At 30.0% G+C, this 19973-nt stretch overlaps 2 protein-coding genes across 3 annotated transcripts in view; one reads left to right on the forward strand and one right to left on the reverse strand.

Moving 5' to 3' along the window:
* Positions 1-5800: 5800 nt before the first annotated feature.
* Positions 5801-14743, reverse strand: LOC139519832 (BCL2/adenovirus E1B 19 kDa protein-interacting protein 3-like). Of its 2 annotated transcripts, XR_011663689.1 has the most exons (7): positions 14597-14743; positions 12989-13139; positions 11951-12005; positions 11337-11404; positions 10826-10972; positions 8193-10258; positions 5801-7861 (listed from the first exon to the last, which is right to left on the reverse strand). XR_011663689.1 is itself a non-coding variant. In XM_071312110.1 (6 exons), exons 1-6 carry the CDS (start codon positions 14619-14621, stop codon positions 10201-10203), a joined length of 504 nt encoding a protein of 167 aa, XP_071168211.1. In that variant the 5' UTR covers positions 14622-14743; the 3' UTR covers positions 5801-10200. The 2 variants fall into 2 exon arrangements, 1 of the variants encoding a protein (XP_071168211.1); XM_071312110.1 differs by having other exon boundaries at positions 5801-10258.
* Positions 14744-14797: 54 nt separating this feature from the next.
* Positions 14798-19973, forward strand: part of LOC139519827 (probable sodium/potassium/calcium exchanger CG1090) — a 51438-nt gene continuing 46262 nt past the window's right edge. The window contains exon 1 of the mRNA XM_071312104.1: positions 14798-15244. Coding sequence (XP_071168205.1) covers positions 15130-15244 — 115 coding nt within the window. The 5' untranslated portion in view covers positions 14798-15129. The remainder of the gene's footprint in view (positions 15245-19973) is intronic.

The following is a 19973-nucleotide window of genomic DNA, read 5'->3' on the forward strand; positions in this document are numbered from 1 at the left end:
TTTTGTTGCAGAAAGCTCAACATAGGGATAATGATCCGGCGGTTACGGCGGCTACGGCGGTGACGGCGTTAGCTAACTTCTTAAAAGCTTTATATTTTAGAAGGTGGAAGACCTGGATGCTTCATACTTTGTATATAGATGCCTCATGTTACGAAGTTTCCGTCAGTCACATGTCAAATGTCCTTGACCTCATTTTCATGGTTCAGTAACAACTTGAAAAAAAAGTTCAGATTTTTTGTAATGTTGAATTCTCTCTTATTATAAGTAATAGGATAACTATATTTTATATGTGCATACCTTGCAAGGTCCTCATGTCTGTCAGACAGTTTTCCCTTGACCTCGACCTCATTACATGGATCAGTGAACAAGGTTAAGTCAAGTCCAAATCTCAGATACTATAAGCAATAGGGCTAGTATATTCGGTGTATGGAAGGACTGTAAGGTGTACATGTCCAACTGGCAGGTGTCTTCTGACCGTGACCTCATTTTCATGATTCAGTGGTTATAGTTAAATTTTTGTGTTTTGGTCTGTTTTTTTCATACTATATGTAATAGGTCTACTATATTTGTTGTATGGAATGATTGTAAGATGTACATGTCTAGCGGGCAGATGTCATGTGACCTTGACCTCATTTTCATGGTTCAGTGGTTATAGTTAAATTTTTGTGTTTTGGTCTGTTTTTTTCATACTATATGTAATAGGTCTACTATATTTGTTGTATGGAATGATTGTAAGATGTACATGTCTAGCGGGCAGATGTCATGTGACCTTGACCTCATTTTCATGGTTCAGTGGTTATAGTTAAATTTTTGTGTTTTGGTCTGTTTTTTTCATACTATATGTAATAGGTCTACTATATTTGTTGTATGGAATGATTGTAAGGTGTACATGTCTAGCGGGCAGATGTCATGTGACCTTGACCTCATTTTCATGGTTCAGTGGTTATAGTTAAATTTTTGTGTTTTGGTCTGTTTTTTTCATACTATATGCAATAGGTCTACTATATTTGTTGTATGGAATGATTGTAAGGTGTACCTGTCTAGCGGGCAGATGTCATGTGACCTTGACCTCATTTTCATGGGTCAGTGGTTATAGTTAAATTTTTGTGTTTTGATCTGTTTTTTTCATACTATATGCAATAGGTCTACTATATTTGTTGTATGGAATGATTGTAAGGTGTACATGTCTAGCGGGCAGATGTCATGTGACCTTGACCTCATTTTCATGGTTCAGTGGTCAAAGTTCAGTTTTTGAGTTTTGGTCTTTTTATCTAATACTATATGCCATAGGTCAACTATATATGGTGTATGGAAATATTTTATCTTTATGTCAGTAGCGCAGGTTTCTTTTGACCGTGACCTCATTTTCACGGTTCATTGCACAGTGTTAAGTTTTTGTTTTTTGGTCTATTTTTCTTAAACTATAAGTAATAGGTCAACTATATATGTTGTATAGAAACATTGTTAGCTGTACATGTCTGACTGGCATGGTTCATCTGACCTTGACCTCATTTTCATGGTTCATTGGTCTTTGTTTAGTTATCTTGGTTAATGTTAAGTTTATGAGACAGTTGGAATAAAGCTTTATACTTAGGACTATCAACATAATATCAATGATTAGTATAGAAGGCGAGACATTTCAGCGTGTGCACTCTTGTTCTTTCTTTGAAAATTTGAAGGCCAGACATAGAAGTCCTGTATTTTGTTGTCCTTATATTGGTTACCCAGTAAACCAAAAAGTTATTCAAATATAAAATTAAGAAGGTGTGGTATGATTACCAATGAGACATCTCCCCACAAGGGACCAAATAACAGAGAGATTTAAATTACCAAAGGCCACTGTACTGCAATCAACAATTAGTAAAACCCATACCCCATAGTCAGCCATAAAAAAATAATTAAAAATTAAAGATAGTATTTTATGCAAGATATTATCTCTATGAAGTTATCTCATCACAAAACAAACATCGCATATTCACATAGTTTTTATACGACCGCAAAAAGGGACCCAAATAAGCATTTTTCTTGGTTTTCGCACCATAACGTTAGTATAAGTTAATAGAAATCTATGAAATTTAAACACAAGGTTTATGACCATAAAAGGAAGGTTGGTATTGATTTTGGGAGTTTTGGTCCCAACAGAATAAGGGGCCCAAAGGGTCCAAAATTAAACTTTGTTTGATTTCATCAAAATTGAATAATCGGGGTTCTTTGATATGCCGAATCTAACTGTCATGACTGTGTATGTAGATTCTTAACTTTTGGTCCCGTTTTCAAATTGGTCTACATTAAGGTCCAAAGGGTCCAAAATTAAACTTAGTTTGATTTTGACAAAAAATGAATCAGTTAGGTTCTTTGATATGCTGAATCTAAAAATGTACTTAGATTCTTGATTATTGGCCCAGTTTTCAAGTTGGTCCAAATCGGGGTCCAAAATTAAACTTTGTTTGATTTCATCAAAAATTGAATAAATGGGGTTCTTTGATATACCAAATCTAACTGTGTATGTAGATTCTTCATTTTTGGTCCTGTTTTCAAATTGGTCTACACTAAAGTCCAAAGGGTCCAAAATTAAACTTAGTCTGATTTCAACAAAAATTGCTGAATCCAAAAATGTACTTAGATTTTTTTATTATGGGCCCAGTTTTCAAGTTGGTCCAAATCAGGATCTAAAATTATTATATTAAGTGTTGTGCAATAGCAAGTCTTTTCAATTGCACAGTATTGCGCAATGGCAAGAAATATCTAATTGCACAATATTGTGAAATAGCAAATTTTTTTTTAATTAGAGTTATCTTTCTTTGTCCAGAATAGTAAGCAAGAAATATCTAATTGCAAAATATTGTGCAATAGCAAGATTTTTTTTTAATTGGAGTTATCTTTCTTTGTCCAGAATCAACTTAAATCTTTGTTATATACAATATACAATGTATATTCACTTTTTACTACCAACTGATAAATTATAATAAATAACATTCAGTGATAACAAGCAGTTTTTTTTACATCTTAATATTTTATGATGTATTTAAATGAGTAGTTATTGTTGCAAACTCCATTAGAAATTTTAATTGAGATTAGTTTTGGAATAAGGGAAAGGGGGATGTGATTAAAAAAATTGGGTTCAATTTTTCTCATTTGAAATTTCATAAATAAAAAAGAAAATTTCTTCAAACATTTTTATGCCCCACCTACGATAGTAGAGGGACATTATGTTTTCTGGTCTGTGCGTCCGTCCGTCCGTCCGTCTGTCCGTTCGTTCGTCCGTCCGTCTGTCCCGCTTCAGATTAAGGTTTTGGTCAAGGTAGTTTTTGATGAAGTTTAAGTCCAATCGACTTCAAACTTAGTACACATGTCCCCTATGATATGATCTTTCTAATTTTAATGCCAAATTAGAGTTTTTACCCCAATTTCACGGTCCACTGAACATGGAAAATGATAGTGCGAGTGGGGCATTCGTGTACTGAGGACACATTCTTGTTTTGAGAGGATTAATATTCAACAGCATAGTGAATTGCTCTAAGAGAAAACAAAAATTTTAAGTTCATTAGAACACATTCATTCTGTGTCAGAAACCTATGCTGTGTCAACTATTTAATCACAATCCAAATTTAGAGCTGAATCCAGCTTGAATGTTGTGTCCATACTTGCCCCAACCGTTCAGGGTTCAACCTCTGCGGTCGTATAAAGCTACGCCCTGCGGAGCATCTGGTTCAGACTTAATTTTAATTCTGACAAACTAAGATTATTCTCATCTTTATGCATGTAAGTGCAAGATGAACTTTTATCTTATTAAACAAAAGACAGTACTTAAAACAACAGCTTCAGATATACCTGTGTCATAATGGCTATCTTTGTAGCAGACCCATATACATATAACTAAACAAACAAATTTGAAAGCCCCTTTTCTTTAGGAAAAAAGAAATAAGGATCTGTCTGTTATTTGTCTTAACTGTGATAGATTTGTTTTTTGCCTCTCACTATTTCAGAAGAAAATCTTTGATTGATCAAAAGAGTCAATGTTTAAGGCATTTGAACTGAAAAATTATACACATTTGTTATATTTAGCAACAAAAAGAAGTATTTTGTCATATTTATAGAGTCAAATCAGGTAATTTTGTTTCTCCTTTTGAGTCTATGTATCCCATAAACAAAATGTCAAATGAACAGACAACTGATATTACCAGTCCGAATGGTATATAGATATGGGTATTCAATTTGGTACAATTTTAAAAGTTCATCAAAGAGGTAAATATCAGGTTCTGTAATACAGAAATTATAGTGGTATTATAGATTAATTATTATATTTGGGGAAAGCTGCCTACTAACATACATAACAGATATATCATAATGCTTCTTCTTGTTTTTGTGATGCGCATCCAGTTCCATTATTTCCATTAATAAAAATATCTCCATCTTTTCTGAATTAACAGTAATTAAACCATATTGCTCACAACAGTTACAAGTACCTTTTTTAAATGTTTGATATAAACAAATGATCAATGATGTTAATAGAACATTTATATACAAAAGCCATGTTTAATACTATTTCCAGTTGTTTTAAAAGAGACTCTCCAGTTAAAAGGTCCTTATATTTGTACTCTCATCATTCTCTTTATAAACATTGTATGGTTTATTATATCCCTTGCTAACAAGTAGCTTGGGGAGGAGCATTTTCATTTCTGGTCACTGACTCATGTGAAATACTCCATTATCATGAGTACATGTAATGGGATAATTATATTTGGTATATGGGATTCTTGTATGGTCTGCATTTCTATCAGACAGGGTTAACCTGACTTCAATTTAATTTCGTGCTCCAAGTCCATATTTCAAGAATATAAGCATTAGGGTCACTCTATTTGGTGTATGGAATGATTGTAAGACCATTTTGGTCCGACAGGTAACAAGTAATCTTGACATCATTTTCATGATTCATTGTTGATGTTATGTTTTCATGATTTTGTCAGTTTATCAGATACTATAAGCAATACGTCAACTATATCAGCTAGGTGCATTGAATGATAAGAAGGTGAACATGTCTGTCTTGCAGAGATCATCTGTCCACAGACTCATTTTCATGGTTCATTGGTCAATGTTAATTTTTCATGACTTTGTCTGTTTCTCAGATACTACATGCATAAGGGCAGATCAACTATTTTTATTGTCTGGAATTATGCATGTTGTCTGCTTGGTTCATCTGACCTTAAATTCATATTCTTTGTGCATTGGTCAATGTTTAGTTCTTATAATTAGTGCGGTTTCTCAGATGCTATCAGCATTAGGTTAACATTATCAAAGGTATGGAATGATTGTAAAAAGTAAAATCACAAAAAAATACTGAAACCTCGAGGAAAATTCAATCGGAAAGTACCTAATCACATGGCAAAATCAAATGATAAAACACATCAAACCAATAGACAACCAGTGTCCTATTCCTGACTTAGTACAGGCATTTTTAAATGTAGAAAATGGTGGATTGAACCTGGTTTTATAGCGCAACAGTACAACAGTCTCATCAAATGTAAAGTGTTCATGTCTGTCTGGCGGGTTCCTCCAACCTTGACCTCATTTTCCTGGGTTGTTGATAATGTAAAGTTTATGTGATACGTGCAGTAAAATCTTCATAAAACAAACTTTCAACATGTTCAATCATGATAAATTAAGCAGGCAAGTCATTACTGTGTGTGTAATCTTGCTTTTTTTTTTAAATAAAAGTTTTGTTCTAAATAGAATCAACCACTTACAGGAAATTTCAATTAATTCATATCTGATGACATTTACAATGAAGAATCACAAAACAGTTTTCTAAATCTTTATTTTTTCCACTAATTATACATGATACTTCCACTTGTGCAGATAAGACCAAAGTCATGTTAACAGGTCAAAGGTGGAAAAAGTGGAAGCCATAAAAAGAAAAATACAAATTTTTACATAACTTTCTCTTTTCCAGATCTTTTCACGCTATTTAAAATAAGATACAACAGATATAATTTTCAAAATCACAATTACATACCCGCCAATCAACAATAATGCTGTCAAAATTATCACATACAATATTTACACAACTTGCAAGAGTGAAAAATTGGCCTTCCTTTCAACCATCAAAAATTTCAAAATACATCAGTTAACATATTAGTTTTAGCTTCAAAATATGGAGTTAATTTGTGCATTGAAACCCTTCACCAAACTGTAGTTAAAAAATTTACAAGCATACAAGAATAACTTATAGCAATAAATAATCAGGACATCTTTTCATAGATTTTGTGGACATCAAAACTCAACATGTGTTTCCATACTTCATTAGAATTAAAACCAACTTTGAAATTTTAATTCAAACAAAATGTATATTTTGCACTCATTAAATGAGCTGATCAAAGGGTGAAATTTCACATTCAAGAACCCACAAAACTTTGTTTTTTCTACAAACCATGAAAATTGATATCCATGATTAAAAGTGCTACCAAATTATTTTATTTTTGAATGCAAAATAATTCCTACTTCTAATAATAAATAAGTGTCTCCTAAACCCAAATGTGCCTTATAATTAGAGATTATACATCTAAATAATTATTTGTAGGGTAAATATTAGTATTATCAAAAGGAAGACAACTCTCACATCAATGCTCCAGATCAGTAATACACATTTATGAACACATAACAATGTTAACTATCCTACATACCGATCAAAGTTACTTATTTTAATTCAAAGTCAGACTGATTTAAAAATTCGTTATATAGGATATGCCATTTATATACAAAGGAAAATGAATTTCAGGGTAAAATTGTATAATATTTAGTAAAGAATCAACAATAATTCTACTAGCCTCCATCTTTTAATAAAGGCAACAGTAGTATAACGCTGTTCAAAATTCATAAATCAATTGAGAAAAAAAACAGACCTTACACATACAGTAAAATCTAGTTTGTGATTAATTAGTATACATCATAAAATTAACAATGGTGACCGCACTAATAGTTTGTTACACTGACAGAACAAGATTCTAACAACAGTCAGATTAGAAAATAATCAAATGTTCATCTATTCATTTATGTGATCATTCAAATTAGTTCATTCTGCTTCAGCAAACCGTCAAGATGAAAAAATTTAGTGTGATCATGCAAAAAGTGATGACATATATAATTAAGCACATTTCCCCAAGTCCATAGAATAGAATGTTATAGAGAGAGGGCAATATATATATATCTTTGTATAAGAGTGGTAATACCTTTCACAATAAAATACCCATATCAAATATCCTTTGAGTCATACAGAATATCATATTCTTGATGTTGTTCATCAAACCCAGTTATATTATCTAACATTATTTTTTAACTTTAAAAATCATCTTATCTGCATCTTAAAAATTTATTGTAAACGCTATCCAAAATAAACTATTTTCTCAAAAGCCTCACCGAATTAACACCCTATTTGCATATAAAGTTTGACAAGATTATAATAAACATCATTTTGATTAATGATGGAATTATAAAATACTGGACAAATTCCATCCATTCCATTCTCTGGTGGAATTTCAGGAATGTTCAATCAAAAATCAAATTTACACTTAAGGGTTAACTTTTTAATATATAAGTGACACTGTAAAAATGAGAAAATATTTCTTTAAATACAAGGCAATATTTTGTTGTTAAGTATAACAAAAGTGTGTAATTTTTTCAGTTCATTTTGTCTTAACTGCAATATTGACACATTTGATCAGTTTAATATTTTTTCATGAAATAATGATAGGCAAAAAAAACTCAGTCACAATTAAGACCAATTATATTTCAGATATATATATCTAAACAATTAATATAAAGTATAAAACAGCAAACTTAAATATATTTATAAATTGAGTTAAAACTGTTTAAAACAAGAATGTGTCCTCAGTACACGAATGCCCCACTCGCACTATCATTTTCCATGTTCAGTGGACCGTGAAATTGGGGTAAAAACTCTAATTTGGCATTAAAATTAGAAAGATCATATCATAGGGGACATGTGTACTAAGTTTGAAGTCGATTGGACTTAAACTTCATCAAAAACTACCATGACCAAAAACTTTAACCTGAAGCGGGACAGACGGACGGACGGACGAACGAACGGACGGACGGACGGACGGACGAACGAACGGACGGACGGAAGGACGCACAGACCAGAAAACATAATGCCCCTCTACTATCGTAGGTGGGGCATAAAAAGTGTTTAATCAACCATAGCAGTAAGTGTAACAGGAAAACATCATATAAAATAAAAAATTAAACATTATAAAACAATGAATACAATTCCTGTAAATACATGTATCATTTCAAAATTTCATAAAATATACAAACAAGTTCCATATGACTTAGGAAGTACAATTTGAAAGGTATATAAATAAAATATATTTAAATATTTAAAAAATATCAAATTAATTTGTGCTGGCTTCAAAAATGAGGAAAAGCAGTGATTGCTCCTAAGCATTGTGCATCATGTGTGAATCTATATTTTTTTATACTGTTTTTCTAGAGATTGTTGTGCAAAAGTTTTTACTTTGTAGAAGTTTTATGTTTACTAAAGAAAATATGCAACCAAGGATTTGACTCAAGATTTTCTGGACTTTTCAATATACACAAAATTTATAGTATTATAAAAATTATGAAATTACTCGTAATTGTGAGATTTTTTGCATATGAATTGAAACCTAGAAAAGCATTCTAAACTTCTTCACCGGAATAGGAAGTCCAAAATCTAAACTAAATAAACAATCTCATGTTTGTCCTATTTGTAATTTGTTCTATTAACTATTAACAAAAAATCCTCTTTTTTTAACAATTTAAAAAAAAAAATTCCCATGCAGATTTATTTTGCTTTATTTGCATGTATTTCAGAAACATATAAAGAGTTAAAAGGAGTTATGAATCGAAACATTGTATATAAATACCTACAAAAATTGTTGAAATATTTTTTACTCATAGAGGTGAAAATTGTCTATAATGAAAATGCAGTTTACTTTATACGGTATTTGAAAATTTTAACATACATACATGAATAATGATTGCATATTGCACGGTGATACACACTTTATATTAACAATCAATTTCATTATTTAATTTATACTAATTGAAATTTGTAAAATTTGATATATCCACAACCAACTACGTAAAGGTCTCAGAAAATCAGAACTGAATAATTTAAATAAGATTTTACAAAAATTTGGCTTTGGAAGAATATACATCAAACAAGAGATAAAATTGGAACCTTATTAAAGTAATTTTAGCTGTATTATTTAAATTTTTGCATATATATGTTTTAATAAATGTATACATGAGAAAAGTTTGCCAAAGTCAGATTATAAAACAATAAAGAGAAATGTCAACATACTTGTGCACAGTCAAATGTTACTTATATTGAAAGAATACAGTTTACAACAAAATACATACATAGTATATACATTCATTTTTAAATCTACATCTTTTAAGTTTCCTATGAGATATATATATATATCAACTATAACTAATAAATTGTCATAATTTTCTTTTTATAATATTTTTCAAATTTCTATTCAAATAAAATTAAAATGTTCCTTAACAGACAATCATTATAACAATTATTTTTTTCCACAGCTCTTAAAAGTTTAAAATCATCTATTAAAATACATTTACGTACAAAAAATAGTTTCATTAACATCTATTTTTTTTTATAATAAATAAAAATGATTTTACAATTGCTTGCAACTAGGAGGCTTCTTCAAACAGACATTGACATTGGAATAATCTGCTTTTAGTTTTCTTAAATACAAAAACATGTAGCATCTGTATAATTCAAGAACATTTGTATTATATTGTGAGGTGATAAGTATCAAACAACTGGAAGCATAAAATAACAGCTACCGGTATTTATTAATAATTAAAGAACTGAAAATCATAAAGCCACTGGCCATAGTAAAATCAGTTAAACAACTTGAAGCTGGCTTCAGTGTTTACTGTTGTATATTGTAGACATTTTACCAGAAATCAAAAAGCATCTAAATAATTGAGAAAAATCTTAAATCATTTCATATGCATACATTTGTAAGTAAGAGGGGTAAAAATTATGATGGTACAAAAATATTCCAATTCAATATCATCTCCCCTCATATACAGAATCAGAGATAATCACTATGATTTTTAATAAGACTTCCGATAAAAAATACGTTTGTTCCATTATCTTGTCCTTATCCATTAGTTAGAGATCATTAAATTACTACATCTGCAGTATCTCTTCATTACAAAATAGAATCTGAAAGAAAAGAAAACAATATTGATGCAAAACAAGAAGTAAGAAAAAGATTTATATTTATCGAAACTTTAACATGAAATGAAGGAAGTAATGAACAGATAATATGTTCTTTTTTTTAGTGTTTCCAAAGTCCTTGCCTTAAAGTCATAAAACTGTTGAGTCAGTTTTTGGTACTCATACTCTAAAATCAACCAATCAAAATGGATTTCATGTTTCGAGCATGATTTTTGTGCTCCAAGCATTGAGCAAAGTTTGATGACTTTAAACCCCAGGTCTTGGGGTCATCAAAAGTTTGAGCACCTAGAAAGTATTCACACTCAGAATTCAACCAATCAAAATACTAGATTTGGTGTTTTAAGCACATATTTTGCTGTTCTTTGTACAGTGTGAATAACTGAATAATTATTTGTTACAGCTTTTTGTCCTCTCAGAATGGTTGTTTCTAATCATTACATCTATACTAGGATGGTAAAGTTTTACTTATACGCGTACTGCAAGTCCTTTCAAATTACCACAGTACTTTTGTACTGAGAGTATTTTTTATTTGCTGTAATCCAATTAACTTACCCCAGACTGGCAAGACCAATTCCTACAACAAAGGAGCAGGCATTTGATATAATAATGTACTTCAAGCTGTAAGCATCTTCTTTTCGTATCATTTGTGAACTTCTAAATCCAGATTTTCTTGGATGCTTGAAACGTGCTCCCAAATCACTAAAAAAAAAAAAGGATGATTTATACAGTGAAGACACAACAAAAAATTAAGTTAGTTCAGTTTTCATGATGTTTCAAGCTTTAGTGTTGTTATATATTCATTCAAAAGTAAGGTATGACAAGTATAATGAATATAACTATAATTCCTGCTACTTAATTAGTCTGAAATTTCTAAACATTGGTTCCAAAGGATGAAAATAAGCCTAGTTGTAAATGTCAAATCTTAATTTTCTGATAAAAAACTATGAAGAAAAGAAATACATTTATGATAAATTACTGGTACATGTATTAAAAAAAAAGAAATGATATGCACATATCAATATGACATAATTGAAGTTTAAAGTGCAATCTAACTTTTACTTACCTTGGAGGTAAGGCTTCAGGTCTACTGGACCAGTCCCAAATCCAGTCTGTACCTGGATCTCGGTTTTCCTATTAAAAAATAATCACTTCTTTATACAAAACAAGAAAGAAGCTGTCAAATTGATAAAAAAGAAATAGTAATGGTTTAAATGCAGAAAGAAGAAGAATAGTAGTTTAATGAATGGCATTGATAAGTGTATAACATACCTGCCAACATTTCAAAATTTTTATGGGGATTTTAAGTGCAAGGACCTAATACTCCTCTTATATTGTCAAAGTGTTTTTAATCTACTACTATATTCATGTAGTGCAGATGCATATTTATGTGCTTAAATACCCTTTTCCTTCATTTGGATGCCTGCAAAGAATTTCTAAATTGAGGTTCACACCTCTCTGCTCAACCCTATGGGTTGGCAGGTCTGGTATCATACAATAAAAATAATAATTCATAAACGTTTTCCAGGAATCTATTATATCTTGATTAAAAGCTCAAGAAAAGGTTTACATCCACTTCATTTGAACTTTGGAGGAAGGTTGTCTCATGCGGCTTCATGCCACATCTCCTTGTTTATTATGAAATTAAAATAAAGTGTGTAGTTCAGTATGTACATGTACCTGTGTAGATTCAGCATTTGATAATTCATTTGTAGGACTGTGCAGACCTTTAGGGCTGAAAAAGAAATAAACAACACTAAAAATAGTCAATAACTTTACAAAACTTTTTTTTTAGATTTTTTTAGGCCAATTTATGTTGAACTTTAGACTGTACATGAATATGTTGACCTCTAGGTTTTTATTGTGTTATTGGGTTGGGTTTTTTCCTTGACATACATTGTACAATGTATGCCGATTATGTATAAAAAAGCAATAATTTCTGCATTTTCAATGTGATTTCCATGCAAAAACTGTTTAGTATAAATGTGTTATCAGAAGAGGAAGCAGTATACAAAGCTTCTATCTTTTTTATTTATCCAGGTTTGTTTCTGTTAAATAAATTTAGTAGATCTTTATTTATTCATTTACGATGTAATCTAGAATTTTTTTCATTTAACAAACATGTGTAAATTTAAATGAAAAAAATAATCAGCATTATCAATATATGTCATTTTTTTTTAATATACATGTATATGTCAATCATACCACATCTTCTTTTTTATATTAAATAACATATAATTACTCTCTATACATCGCATAAATTTAAATGTAATTTAAAACAACAAATTTATGTTACTTGCAATTGGATATGGTTCTTTCACATCACCATGTGTTATCTAATGTACATTTGTAACATGTAAAATGTATATTAATTTCTGTTCCATCTTGTTGGTATATAAAATGATTTGACAAAATAGCAATGCTTGTCCAGATATAATCATATAGTGACCTTTATTCATATATTTTGTGTATCTTTTGTTATTGGAGAACTGTCACATGGACATTTTTCCTACACCGCTTTATTTTTAAAGGTCTTTTTATTTCTAACCAAAATCTAATCCTCATCATTGATGACAAATGTGATAAAGAATACATGTCAGTGATGATGCATGTACATTATGCTTGTTTGAAATACTTGTACAAATTGTGAATAATTGCTTTTTCTAGTATGCAATGGAAACAAACTCATACATAAGAACATGTTATTTTCTTAGTTACCTGCCCCTGGCTGATGATTCTTTACTGTTTGGTCTTGATGATGATCTAGATTCTCTTTGGGCCTCGATCAATAACTTTTCTAAGTTACCATTGTATATGGATTGTGCTTCAACTGGTGGTGTAACTCCACCACTAAGTTCTATCCATGAATCTAGAAGACAAATTTTGTTAATTTTCGTTGGTACTTTTTGATGTGTTGTGTTCACTATTCCAAAAGCCATGTAAAAGTAAATATACAAAGGAAGACAACTTTCATCCTCACTTTCTTTTTATTTGTCCCATTGAAAGCAAGATTTGTAGACAATTTAACAAGTTCAATTAAATTATGATGTCCTTGAATTAAGGCTCTTTTACTTACAGTACAATTTTGTTCTTTCAAGTTATATTACAATTGAAATAAATAGAGAGGATGAACACAATTTTTTTTCAATTCCTGATTCATACCTCAAACTCTATGGGAAAATACAATTTTGAATTCCAATTTAAAACTAAACGGTAAAAGATATCACAAAGATTTATTAAACACATGTCTAATATGATAAGGAGATTTGAAAAAACAATCTCAAATTTAATTTTAATGATTCGACAAATAATAAATTGAGTTTTAAGTTTGTGTACCATGTGTACTACATGCATATATGATAAAACCTGAGGATTTGCCACCGTTTCAACTCCAATATGCAAATAGATAAACACAATCTAATTATCTGATTGGTCAATCTTCAGCTGTGATGCAAGCATTATATTATGTATTGGAATTGTTAGATGAACAAAATCCAAAAATACAATGCAGTTTTAAATACACAGTACACATATTGATGTTGCTAGCAATACCTTTTCTAAACATCTACATAATAATGTGCATGTACAGTTTCTGCATGCATGACAGTAACCTCTGATGAGGGCAGACAAATCAGAAAATCCCAACAGAGATTAGCATGACAGCAACATTTTCTATATTGTCTTTTGGTCAAAAGAAAGCATGCATTTTATTTTTCATGATTTTTTTTCTAGTTGTGTATATTGCATTTTAAAAGTCAGCAGGAAAGAAAAATCATAAATGTAAAATCATTGTTAATCACTTTCTTTTCCCCAGTTTTGACTCTTGTGAGGATTCTTTTGGTCAGATGTCTTACATGTACAAAATGAACTTCTCACAGATTTCTGTTTCTTGTTAAAGTATTTGACATTTATTATCAAAGCTATTCTATTTATTGTTTTTATTAATATACAAACCCATTTACGCACTAATGTTGCATGAATTCATTGAAAATGACAATGAACTCGTACAGTGTATCTGAGGGTAGTCACGTACCTTCACAAGCACCTGTCAAGATTTATACAATTTACAACAACAAAAGAAAGCTTCAGATGAAGAAAATTTAGATCAAAAATATCATGTAACAGAAAAAGAAACAAAAGTAGGTCAAGATTAATGATTTTCAACTGTTCGATCGACAGTTATTGATGTCATCAATTATTTGTTCCTTTCTGACATTTCCGCGCACCTGCTTCCTAATTAAATTCGTACTCTGTTCCATATTTTTATCTTATTTAACTGTATTTACAATTTCGCAATGAAGCAATACTTCCCGTTACAAAATATACCTTCAATTTTTTGTGTCGATGACATGATACTTCTTTGTTGATGTTTTGCTTTTCGTTTATTTACGTATACGTCACCAGTCACGTGGTATTAATTAATAAAAGCTCCGAAAGGAAACTGACTTGCTCCACCTTCATCAACTTCCCGTAACAAATTACATTGATAATAGCTAAGGGAAATAATCCAACAATAGAAAATATATGCACACGAAAGGATAAGATCATTCCATATCGATACTTTCACTTTCGCCAATAATGCATGTGGCCTCTAAAAGGCAATATAACTTCATTATCCTGTTAGGTTAAGATGATTTAAAGATGAAAACATGACCTAATAAATTTAATTCATAAAAATTCCTCTATTTGATTTACAAAATCATATGCTGTTAACCCTGTGATATCAAAATTTGGAATCACCCAAATATGGATTTACAACACATGTGTCAAACTTGATACCTGGAAACCTGACATAATATCCTTTCATTTAGATACGATGTGATGTTTTAGAGTAAATTAAACGAAAGAAACCATTCGAGATGGGTAAAACATCAGCATTTGTCAAATTTTCTCTGTTTGGTTTAGCCATGATCTCTCTGACACTCTGGAAGAATAATAAAGTCATTGAAGATGAGATAGACTGGAACACAAGCAGTAAGTACATGTATTGCTATAGAATAACAATTAAGGTATATGTTTTGTGCAATATCACATTCTGTTTGAAATCTACAAGCATTATTTTGGAGAAAAAAATAATGAGTAAGAAACTAATCAAAGCAAATGCAGTCAAGTTTTGGAATAATATACAGTTCTAGTTCTTCACTCCTTCAAATCTGTGCATGACATTTACATTCAGTCATGTCAAATTAAAGTGCAGAAACTAAAGAGACTAATACTTTAGTATGAATTAAAAACCTTACAATTTTAGGATATTCCTATGATGGGGTATAAGATCTCAATTCAGTACATATCTGCAACACATTAAATTATATGCATAACAAATAAATAGATGAACTTGAATTATTTAGATTGAATGTACATGTAGTAACCCATATTTGGGAACATGATGGGACTAATAGACATGTTTCAGACCCAGGTACATGTTGTTTCGATATTCATTTATAATATTTATATACTTCCAGAATTTTTTTTTTTTGAAAAATTTCAGTTGACAAAATTTGTTTCCAATTTTTTTTTAAGGAATGTTAGGGATCTGATAAAATTTAAAATCGTCTATGAGTAGGTAAAATCTCAATTGGAACAATTAATTCTCCTTTGCAATATAAGAAAGACATACAATAGAATATTAAACATGCATTAAAGTATGTTTTAATACTAAAAATTATCAATTTGCATTTTGGTTACTTGGAACATATGTATGGGTCATGTATATGAGAAATTCAAACCTACAACATGTACAAGTTAAGCTATAAAAATATAAGGAAATATTGTATGATTGCCAATGAGACATATATTCAACAAAGTTCAGATGAAGTGGATGTAAGCAATTATACTGGCAACTGACTTACTGTATGTGCATGCCTTTGAAATTTGTTTACTTCAAAGCTTCACTTTTTCCCTAAACATGCTAAATGAACAAGTTGTTTTAATAGCTTTAAGTCTAGTGTTTTAATTATACATGCAGTTGAAATTGAAATAATTTCCAGCTCCTTTTTACTAAATATTATCAACATTAACAGTGGCTGATTCAGAACTTTTCATAGGGGGTTGGGGGCTGGGATCCCACTGACTGACCTAATGACTGAATTAAGTAAGCGGTAAATTTAAGGTCATTGGAATTCGATAGAAAGGGACCATGTCCAGATCAGTAGCTGTAACAAGTCTTCAAATTTAAAAAAAACCTAATAGGAAGCAATCACTGCTCGTTTCTGCAAAGTACCCATAAATTGTATTTGACTTTGATTTATGTTATCATTTAATAAGACAAAAAGCATAACAAAAAGTTATTGCTATTCAGCTATGAACGTAAATTTACAGTTCTGTATATGTCTATATATACCTATAAATGGCATGGCATAACATCTTGTTTTTCTCTGTTAGACTGTTTATGACATCTTTAATTTACTCTTGACCCATTGTATAATGTACATGTACTGATTGATATTTTTTTCTTGGATGCTTAATTTTTCTGTTTTTTGTGACATTCTAGCTTTTAGGTATAACACCCAAATTAGATGGAGGTCTATAGCTAAGCATCAACCCAGCCTCAGCTTGTAAAATTGCTTTTGGGCTTGGAAAATTCTTCTCTATATTAAAGCCAACAGATCTAGAATCCAACTTAATTTATTTGTAAATTAATACAGTTTTCAGGCTTATGGATTCAAAATTTTATTGTGAAGACTGACATGTTTAACCCTGCCACATTTTGAATGCGGCTATCCTTAGTCTAGAGGTTGTAATTCGGTACTTGTCATTGGTTATTGTATAAAATCATATTTGTTTTTTCTGTCATTGTTTTGTAATTAAATCAGGCAATTAGTTTTCTATTTGAATTAATTTGTTACTTATTTGTTATGTAGGAACCTTGTATAGTTTGCTTTCGGGTATGGGTTTTGCATATTGCTAAAGACTGCGGGATGACCTATAATTTCTAACTTTTATATACAAGATATACATGATATATATGTCCTTGGTCTTTGATGTTAATTTGTCTAATTGGCAATCAAACCACATCTTCTTATTTTTATATTCTCAATGGCTGTACATGTTTGTCATGATTAATGAGGTTTATTAAAGTCAAGTCAATGAACTCAATTTGTTCTTTAAAGGTCTATGTCAGCTAATGATTTTATATTTAAATTGAATTAAATTAAATTCTCCAAGACAGCTCGCGTGTGCAGGTTATTCCACTGCCAGATTTAACCTGTTATATGCATACTTCACAAATTATTATAACTACATTAATATTCATATAAGATATTTTGTGTAATTAGTAATTTAGGGTTACCTGTGTCTATATTATTTTAATACATTCTTGTTTTCTGTTTTATGTTTGCATTTTTTGTAGTCTATTATTGACAGATGTACATTGTTTTTGCTTTACATATTTCGTTTTATGTCTTTTCTGTTAGTTTTTTGCACATTAAGAAGTGCATTTTGGAGTCCCATTTTATGTATGAAGGAAAATAAATGTTGTAATATTATTATAGAGTAATATGACTATTGATCTGTCCTTTAAATCTGATATGCTTGTACATCATACATGTAAACTTCATTGAAATGAAGGAGTTATTTATAAGTCTGGACATTTTAGTCTCATCATGTTTGTGGTTGGTGTTTAAATTGTCAATGTATAATTGTCATATAAATTTAACAATAATTATAAGATAATGTAAACTTTTCATTTTGAACAGGCTATTATTTGAACTTGGAATTATTTTTAATTTTGGAATTTGCAAAATTTCTTGTGCTTGAAATTTTTAATAAATTCCATGTTATTTGGTATTTTAATGTTTTGAGCGGTTCATAACACAGCACAGAACATTTAAGTGCTCTGAGAAGTGCTAGAGTACAGAATAAACATGGAATTTATTAAAAAATTTCAAGCACAAGAAATTATGCAAATTCCATAATTAATAATAATTCCAAGTTTAAATAATAGCCTGGTTTTGGTAATAATTGAGGCATTTTATTTTAAACTACAAAAATCATAACTTTAAATATATTATAATGTTAAAAATGGATAATGAATTAAAATATAAAAAAGAAAGTTTTGTAGAAAGACATTTTTAGCATCAGGTTATTTACTATGATGCAAATTTGCTTTACCCAGATTCTGCCAGAATATATTTATCTAAAGTTTTTATGACCCGACTTATAATAGGCGACAGGGGCATTCAGTGTTACTTTTTTACCATCTGTCATTCCATCATTTCTAGTTTCAAAGCATTCAGGTCTCCAGAAACATTTTTCTTTTTCTTTTTATAAGGTTTTATACATTGTTTTATAAACAACACATTGTTTTTACATTTCTTTCCTCTGTTACAATATATTATTTTAAAACTTTATCATGCTTATATTATAAGAGAACACCGAGGGAATAGCAATTTTAAATATGAAATTTTTGAAATGATCAAAGCAGGGAACGAAAATACAACTCTTCTGCTGACTTCTGACAAATTTATTTTAACTAGGACCAAACATATCATCAACTGAAATTCAGGGTTTCCTTTTTTTTAATTACTTAAAAGTAAGCTCTTTCAGTTCTGAAAATGCATGAAATATATGCTACATGACATTTAACAAGCTTAAGTCTTATAATCAACTCATCTTACAATTGTATAATTTGGATGGATTTGATGAGAAATAACATTTTAGTTAGATACAAATTTTGCAACGATTTATGATAATGCAATATTTGGTAGCTTTGTCTATGGGAGCTTTCAGTTACATCCAGATGTTTAAATCTTTTTGCTCAAACAGTTAGCAGAACAAAATTTCAACGTACTTGTCCATGAACCTAAAAAAAACTTTAAGCAGCGACAGACACAAAATAGTGACCATGTATGACAAGGTACATGTATCCAGGGTTGGTCTTTTGTACCTGAGCACATAGTTTATCAAATGCAGTAGTTTATTTTATTATATATATTTATTGAATTTATTAACATAGAATTAGTATTTCCGTTGGTTTTGAAAAAATGAATTATTACATAATGTTGTGAGATCAAATCTTAAGGACATGCATTTAAGGCTGAATGCCTTCTTAGATGTCACAGCTGCAGATTGTTAGCTCATTTCTTATATGACATGTATATTCAAGACTGTATTTGTCTTAATTGTATATTGTATTTATTTACTTGAAGACATTAAACATCAATAGAACCATTTCTGCTCACTTTACCAGAAGATTTTACATGGATGTTTTCTTTTTAAGTTATCTATGTGTTTTAATTGATTTTTGAACATTTTGATCTGATCGATCGGGTCGTAAAGCTGAAAATTGTATTTTAACTAACATATGATAAAGTACTCCTAAAATACAATGTACTTATAAAACCACCAGACTTGATTTAGTGACTAGTCAAAGAAATTACTTACAACCAATTTAATCAGTATTATATATAGATGCTTTGTGAGTGATTAGGCTCTAAGACATGTGCATTGTATAAAGATTGCTTCTCTCCTGTGACAGTCCTGTCATTTATGTTATATAATGATATCATGTTTATGAAATTCAATGTCTGACAAAAAAAATTATTTTAAAAGTTTATTAGAAATTTTTTATGGTTTTTGAAGGCAGTTGATTTGGAGGTCTTTTTGATGTCTTTAGAAGTAAAAAAAAATAAGTGTTTTTTTTTTTTAATTTTAAAAGTTGCATGTGATTTAAAATTTTGTACATCATCATACATCATCAACATAT

The sequence above is a fragment of the Mytilus edulis genome, chromosome 4 (genome assembly GCF_963676685.1).
Source record: "Mytilus edulis chromosome 4, xbMytEdul2.2, whole genome shotgun sequence".
Lineage (NCBI taxonomy): Eukaryota > Metazoa > Mollusca > Bivalvia > Mytilida > Mytilidae > Mytilus > Mytilus edulis.